This window comes from Glycine max, chromosome 13 (genome assembly GCF_000004515.6).
Source record: "Glycine max cultivar Williams 82 chromosome 13, Glycine_max_v4.0, whole genome shotgun sequence".
Taxonomy (NCBI): Eukaryota; Viridiplantae; Streptophyta; class Magnoliopsida; order Fabales; family Fabaceae; genus Glycine; species Glycine max.
The window spans coordinates 32,354,038-32,362,347 of NC_038249.2; the positions used below are offsets into that span (position 1 = coordinate 32,354,038).

The 8,310-nt window shown below is 31.5% G+C and overlaps 2 protein-coding genes across 2 annotated transcripts; both read right to left on the reverse strand.

The window, feature by feature from the left end:
* Positions 1–354: 354 nt before the first annotated feature.
* Positions 355–1,138, reverse strand: LOC100784069 (monothiol glutaredoxin-S10). Its single transcript, XM_006594430.3, has one exon. It carries the CDS (start codon positions 900–902, stop codon positions 594–596), a length of 309 nt encoding a protein of 102 aa, XP_006594493.1. The 5' UTR covers positions 903–1,138; the 3' UTR covers positions 355–593.
* Positions 1,139–5,201: 4,063 nt separating this feature from the next.
* LOC100784603 (monothiol glutaredoxin-S2) lies at positions 5,202–6,178 on the reverse strand. The gene has a single exon (XM_006594431.4). It carries the CDS (start codon positions 5,781–5,783, stop codon positions 5,319–5,321), a length of 465 nt encoding a protein of 154 aa, XP_006594494.1. The 5' UTR covers positions 5,784–6,178; the 3' UTR covers positions 5,202–5,318.
* Positions 6,179–8,310: the final 2,132 nt, after the last annotated feature.

The following is an 8,310-nucleotide window of genomic DNA, read 5'->3' on the forward strand; positions in this document are numbered from 1 at the left end:
TTTTTATATTTTCTTTCACTTTTATCTTTTATATATTTATTCATTTTATTAGCTACTTTTTAAAAATAAATTTAAATTTTATTATTTTTATATTATTTTACAATTTTTAACTACTACAATAATTAATTTTACTAAATATTTTTAATTTACTAAACTAATTTTTCAGCTTTCAACTGGTAGTTAACTTTTCAGCTTTTAGTTAATTTTTTAATTAATTTTACTTAACCCAGTCTACGTTATTTTTTAAAATTTAGTTATTATATTATCACCTGTTTTTATATATAAAACTTTTAAAATAAAGTTGTTCCAAACATATTGTAGATACATATATTAATATTGAAACATTGCGTTGCACCCAAAAAGTTATAGAACTAAACATTATATTAGAGCACACTCTCTAGATATTATTCTGGTACAATGTAGGTTCCAAAAGCCGCCGGGACTCAAAAAAAGAAGAAGAAAGAAAACTAGGCTATATTACAATACAGATAATCAACTAGGTTTCAGCTAAGGCCGTGTTTGGTTAGCAGTTTGCATTGCCCTAGAATGTGACATCACGTTATGTACGTAGGAATACATGATGAGGTTTCTAGCTAAAGCCATAGAGCACCAGCATCTCTGAGCATTTTCTTGAGTGAGCCATTGAGGTGAAGGGTCATGACCGTGTTGGCTGAACCCACAAACTTGCCACCAACGAACACTGCTGGCACAGAAGGGTTGCACCCGAGTCTCATCAGAGCCCATTCCATTTCCTTCCCTCTTGTGTCCTCATCAAGCTCATAGATTGCGGGGCCCACACCTTGCTCGTAGAACAGCCTCTTAATTGCATGGCTCATCCCACACGAGCTCTTGCTGAAGATCACCACAGCTTTTTGTGATGCCAATTTTGTTATGCGTTCCATCTTGGTATATATGTATGTATGTATATTTTTTCTGTGTACTTGCTTAAATATGTATAATATGATATGGCTTGGTGGGTTGTTTCTTCTAAAGTAGTTAGTGTGTAATTGTATGAGAAATAAGAGAGAAAATAGATGAAGAAAATGAGTGGAGTAGTATACTAGCAGAAGGGGGTGGTTTATTATTTTGTGGTGTCACGTAGAAGGTTGAAGGGTTGTGTTGATTTTATATATACATGTGAAGAGTGAGGGCATGCATATATAGTGATGAAAGGGTCACGCATTTGGTGATCCTAAAGAAGAGGGGAGCTAGCTAGTGCAGGGATGAAAAGGTTGAAGGTTCTTTTGCATGAGTTGATGACCAAAATATCCTTGATTTGAGAGGGACTTGTGTGGTGTGTTAGTTGCTAATATAGGTAGCTACTTGTGTGACAAAGAATCTAATAGGCCATGAAGATAAGCCAAACACTGTTGGAAATGGGACCACGAAAATTAGAGGGGGAGAATAGGAGAGGAGCGTGAGGTGGTTCATGTGGATGAAAATAACATTGATTACGTGGGTTTGATGGTGCATGAAGAATGTCAACTTTAAGAGAAATTCTAAAATACTCCGACACTAAATATTTTGGATAGCAATACTAAGGAGTTTCTTTTTTTAAAAAATAATTAATTAATAATTTTATGAATAAAAAAATTCAACGTGGGAAAAGTTAACTGTTTTAAAAATAAATTCACTTAACTAGAATTGAACTTGATAAATACAGATCGAGGGAGTTTTAAACAAAGAAATAATAATATTTGTTTTATAGTTCTATCACTCTATGACAGTTCAGATTGATTATAATATTATTTTGAATTTAGTAACATATATAAAAATTAGGTGACATCATTTTGTTATACTTTAAAAATTAAGTTATTATAATAATTTTGGAATACGTTAAGAATATCTTTAATGCTGGATAGCGGAATACATACCACGTGGGATGAGCATGGAGGTTGGCACATGGCAGATACGGATATAGTTGCATTCCCTGATGTGAATATATAGGAGATTTGGATATATGTAGTGGAGTGATTAGATCTTATATACCAAACAAAAAGAGAAACTCCCTCGACTTATGGAAAAGAATTAAGATAACTTACATTCTTTTTGGAGGTATGCATGGTATTTGATTTTTGATGTTTGGTCGAATTTATTTTAAAAAATTATTTATTTTTAGTTTTATTTATACACTTAAATTAAAAGTGACTGTTTGTTTGCTTATTTTTATAAGACTCAAATCATGCATAATGTCAAATACTCTTAATTAAAAGAGGGGCTATACTTGATCAATCTTTTTCCATCTCAATTTAATCAAACTAATTAGGATTATCTTTTTAGTTTAACAATTGGTTGCACTATGTTTAATGAGTTCATTCAATCATAATTCCTCTATACAAAAAATCATGTCAACAAGAAATATTAGCTTTATTACAAATAATCGACATCTTTCTCACACTTTTCTAGGGATTAAGTGTTTTTCTCTATTCACCAAATAGTGGATTTGGTTTTCACTCAACATCATCACATGCTACTTAATTATTATATGCTTGACATTATTATTGCACAGCGTAATTAGGGGTATTTTCCAAGTTGCAATGAGGATAGGGTTATAGGAAACAAAATATAGGTTAAATATTTATTTTGATTCTTTATTTTTATTTTAATCTTTAATCTTTTAAAAAGATCATTTTACTGCTTTATCTTTTTTAAATTGATTTAAAATAATTCTTTCGTCTGTTTTAAATTAGTTTCGTTAATAATTTAAAGATATTAGCGGTTAAATTAAAATTGTCACAAAATATGTGTTTATCTGTTGATATCTTTAAATTATTAATGATGTTAATTAAAAACAAATAAGAAGATCATTGACTCAAATGAACTTTTAGAAGATTAAAAACTAAAATAAAAAATAAAATAAAAGACCAAAATAAGCATTTAGTCAAAAAGATATTTTGTATTAGGATAAGTACATATGCAATTAAGATCAAGTACTAGTCGGAGCTACTATAATGCCTTCCGTCCTCCTTTTGATTTTCTCTCCGGCACCACACGCCCCTTCTCCATTAGCTGCTACTGCAGTTTCGTTAACGTGAGATACATGGGTATTAGGTTTATATTATGTCGGGGAGGCTAACACTTGGTGCATCTTCATAAATTGATACCAACACTTCATTAATTACATTAAATGAGGTGCTGATAACAATTTATGGATGTGCACGAAGCAGCAGTCTGTTGTGGATAGTTAATTGGACCGGTCATTGTGACCTAAGCCCATGCATGCTTGGTCTAGTTTTTTGTTAGGCACTTGCCATTTTTCTTACAACAGTGACCTGGAAGTTCTAAGGCTTCTTTTCTGCCGTTGTTTTCTGCACCTTTAAGTTGTTTCCCATACCCCTTTTTTGACTTCTGAAATATAAAAAATACATTCAGGAAAGGGTACATGAAGTAACTTGGAGGTGCTGGAAGCAACAACCAGGCTTCTTTTATGAAGTTGAGAAGAGCCTTTTGCCATGGCCCAATAGGAGGCCCCCTTTGCATGTCAACTCTTTGTTTAGGTTAACTAGCTAATAGAGTGTCAAACATTAGATACAGTATGGTATTGCCCAAAACTAAAGCTACTAACGTTTCCTGTAAGATTGAAGCTACCACAGCTGATGTGGTGTGGCAATATTCAATAAGGTGAACAAAGGTTTGAGTAGGATAATGAATGCTCCTTTCGATCTTGCATAAGTATTTACATGTCATCTTTTCCTATTAGTTTAGTAAATATTAGTTTTTTTTTTATTATCAGTCATATGCACTACTATACGATTTAGTTTTCTAATTATTCAATATTGGAATGCTAATGTATATTATTTGCTACTAACTATTGAGTATCCAGCTGTCGATCCTATATGACACCAGATGTTTTTGTAACTTTTTTCTACAGAAGTATGATAACATGCAAAAGATAATAAAGGAGCACTATCTAGGCAGATAATTTCATTAAAAAAATGTGTTCTTTTCTCCCTAGATTAAATAGTTGACGAATTTGATTCATCATCAGGGTATCCAAACTCGTGACACTTGCATAGGCTATATTATGACCAGCTGGAATATAAAATGCCTGTCAATCTTGACTTTTGAGATGAATATGTACTTCAAAATAATTTTGGTCCATAGGAGAAAAAATGTAGAAAACTGATATAGTTATTCATTTGTAAAATATGGTTATGACTTATGACTTCAACATGGCCAATTTTATCACTAACTAGTGGTTTTCACTTTCACCTGTCTCTTACCGAGAATAATACTGGATTACATATTCTTTTATTATATAATATAATTCCGGGAAACAGATAGTGTTGGAGGGGGTCCAACTCCATCATGGCCATATCCAGAGTACATTTTTCTCTAGAATATAGCCACTTTTCCTTAATTTAACGCTTAATAGGCTCTTTAACTTCATGATGTGCTCTATTAGTTCTTCTCTGTTTTGTCTTTTTTCTAACTTCGGCATATAATTATTTGACGCGATAGAGGAACCATGTTTCTGACATGTCGCATTCACTTGTACCGATAGATTTATTCCATTCTGTGTAATTGTGCATTAATTATCCCTCATCAACTATGTGAAAGAACAAGACACCGTTTGTAGCCTTAATGCCTTATCATATATGGGCTATGATTTTACAATGTGCCATTTATGTTCACACCATGGCTATACACAACTTAGATAGCAAACAACAAGTTTTTTTTTTTTGTCGTCATTTCTGTGCCCTCCCCTTTCTTCTGTTATTTAAATCCGATTAATTGAAAACACATCTCCCTCCCTTTCTTTTTTCCCCTTGGTTTATCTTTGCCTTATTTTGATGAATTTATAAGTTTTGTGAAAATGCTGATAATTAACCACAATTTACTAGTATGATGCCTAATTAAACAGATGTTGTAAATCTTCTGATACCATGATGAATTTTTAACGAATAAAACAAATGTTAAAATTCATATAATCTTCAATTCCATTCATTTAGCTAAAATAGAAGGCTACATATATTCAATAAAATTAAAAAAGCTAATTAAATGACACCTTTATCAGTAAAGTTAAGTAGCCTTGTTATTATTACAAATTAATTAGTAGCATATATAAACTGTGCACTAATATACATGCATCCAATTAATAAGGATCTAATTCAATTGTTGGTTAAAATGTGCAAAGTTATTATAAATATCCTGATATCGTGTTCAGGTAATATAGATAAAAAAAAAAAACATGCATCCTATGATAATGGATCCGGCCGGCCACTATGTATATAATAATAATCTCATCATAATTATACATATGTAACCAAAACAGATTTATTAGTTAATTAGATCCTGATATATAGTAGTGAAATTGATCAAACCCAAAGAGCTCCAGCTCTCCTAAGCATAGGGATCAAGGAGCGGTTAAGGTGAAGGCTCATGACTTCATTGGCTCCACCAACAAGCTCACCGCCAATGAACACAACAGGCACAGAGGGGCTGCACCCTAGCCTTGAAAGAGCTTGCTCAATGTCATTCCCTCTTGGTATCTCATCAAGTTCATGAACATTTGGATGCACTCCAAAGTCACTGAAGAGGGTTTTGATGGTGTGGCACATGCAGCAGGAACTCCGGCTGAATATCACCACTGGTCTCTCTGATGCCATCTGTGTCACCCTATCCATTATATATATATATATATGTAAAAACCACAAATTTAATATTGTAGTCTCAAAGGGTATTGGAAAACAATTAATGCCAAAAGTTTTGAATACAGAAATTAAGCGCTGAGGGAATGTGAAAGAGAGAGGTAGCTTGAGGTTTTGGCATGTGATGTGCATGATCTTGGAGCCAAATGGGGTTTGCTTATATAGGGGTTTGAGGATTTGGTACGGTTGCTTTGGTGGATGGACATTGCTATGTAAACGCAGTGAAGGGAAAGATAGATAGAGTGGCTGAGGACAAAGGAGGAGAAAAGTGGAGAATGTTTCATTAGATATTTGGGTCGGTTTCTAATTTTCTTTGATCATTTGATTGAAAGTGATTGATCCATGTTGGTTTTTTTTCTTTTTTTCTTTCTATGCATGCATACGGAAACAAAGACGTATCTTTGGTACGGCTTCCCAAAAAGTTTTTTCTTAAAAAAATTGTCCTTATATTATCCCCTCATAATTGTTTCTTTTGCTTCATCTAGTGTTATTTAGTATATGATTCTTGGTGCAAAAAATATGATCAACAACCTTCTTGATTATTTTTAACCCCAGTTGCATATGTGCAACGTACAATTGGAGAATAAGGAATGGGTGTTATGTAAGAGAATTTTAGATAATAAGGTTGCATAATTGGTTATTTTAATTTAAGTTAGAATGTGTGATTATTACAAAGTAAAAGTTTTTATACTATTATTTAATTAGAGATTAATTAACATGTAGGATAATAAATTTATTGACTTTTTTTTTCTAACAACTATAAAAATCTACTTTCTAATAGGTTGATGATATAAATATTTTTATACTTACCGTCCATAAAAATTAGGCTCAATTAATTTTACGAATACGAGACAATAAGAAGAGAAAAGTCAAAATTTTGTGATAAAAATATATAAATATGATAGATAAATATTAAAAAATGTTATAAAAAATTATACAAACAATAACGTCTTGGTTGCAAAACAGGAACTGCGTAGAGCTAATAGTTAGCTAGACTAAAAATTTAATTTTCATATACTGTTAAAGTAAATTAATTAGCTAATTAAAAATGAACACACATATAAATAATTATTATAAAAATTAACAATATTATTATATATGACAATTTATGATACTAACACAAAAAAATATGACATTTTATGATTTGATTATAATAAAAATTATTTTAACTACATCAATATATTTTCAATTAAATTCTTAATGCATTTTTAATGAAATTCATGGATTAAATATATATATATAAGAGGGCCTATGTTTAATAGTCCTATCTGTGCCATTATAACTTTTTTAATCCGCTATATGTTGGGGTTTCTTCCTTATCTATCTTGGAGGCATCTGCTGCCTTGAAAGAAAAGTTGAATCTATCCTATTGGGACCTCTTTCTTCTTTCTCGCTATTAAAATTCGCATCCAATTCTAGAAAGGGAAATATGAGTATAATGACGGGATGACCAGAAATTCTACCAAAAAAATAATAATAATTAATTTTCTATCATGTATGAAGTATAAATATTATAGATAACAAGATTTTAATTTTTTTATTATATTACCCAGAAAAACAAGGCATAACTATTCTTACTTTCTTAGATGTAGTTTTTTTTTTTACAATGACAATGGGAAACAAATTTAAATTTAAATTCATACTGTATTAATCAAATTCCAACCACAAGGCCAGCCCTCGTGGTTTCTCGTAGATATAGGTATTGTATCAATTTACTACATCAAACATAGTGAGGAAAGGAACCAATTATAGATATAGGCCTTTCTTTCACTTTTTCTTTAATTTAAATTTCAATATTTTTTTCTCCCACCCTATCAAAATTCAAACATGCTGTAAGAGTTTGCAATTTGAATCCATGGGGTGAGGAAAGGAACCAATTATTAGTAGAAATTAGCTTTTTAACTTATCTTATTAGGGCGAAAAGATTCTGGGTTGGCTGTGTTCTAGTGATGTTGCTTTCCTTTCTTTCCGACCCGTGTTTGGTTGTGGCTAAAAGAATCTTGATGGTGCCAAGTGCCAACAATTAATGTTCACGTCCAAAACTATGAGAATTTCATATATACCTTGGTGTACGTGTTTTAGATTTCACACGGCATCACGTACTTCTTGCTACTACAACTAAACCCACCAAAAATATATAGCTACATAGCACTAACATCATGTTTGGGATTTTTTTTATATAAAAAAAGTTATTGTTTGAAAAAAATATAAAAAAAATTATGAAAAGTTTTTTCTTACACACAAATTTGGCTAATTCAAACACGGCTCCTATCTACAAATTTAAGGCATTTTATTCTCCATCAACCTGCTCTTCGTATAACTCAAGGGCTATTCTTCTTGTTGGTTAATTAGTATTTTCATTACATAACAAACTGCATGTCGATCAAATTCCACCTAATAGCAATTGGCTATGTTTATCAAAGAGTATCTTTATATAAGATAATTTGTTTAAAGGAGTACTTAAGGTACTTCAGTCCAATTGCACGGGGTAGATTACAAGAAGATTAGATATGCTACTACTGCTAGAGAGGAATTAATAAACACCAATTAGAGAAAAAACATACCTTCTAGCTATATATGAAAACAAAGTCCAATATCTGACCTTAATGAGATTCAATATTTCTAATCATGCTGAAGTTTCTTTGCCTGAATATTATCT

Bases quoted from the DNA above. Each gene is read 5' to 3' on its own strand.
- LOC100784069 (XM_006594430.3), bottom strand. From the start codon at position 902: ATGGAACGCATAACAAAATTGGCATCACAAAAAGCTGTGGTGATCTTC.
- LOC100784603 (XM_006594431.4), bottom strand. From the start codon at position 5,783: ATGCACATCACATGCCAAAACCTCAAGCTACCTCTCTCTTTCACATTC.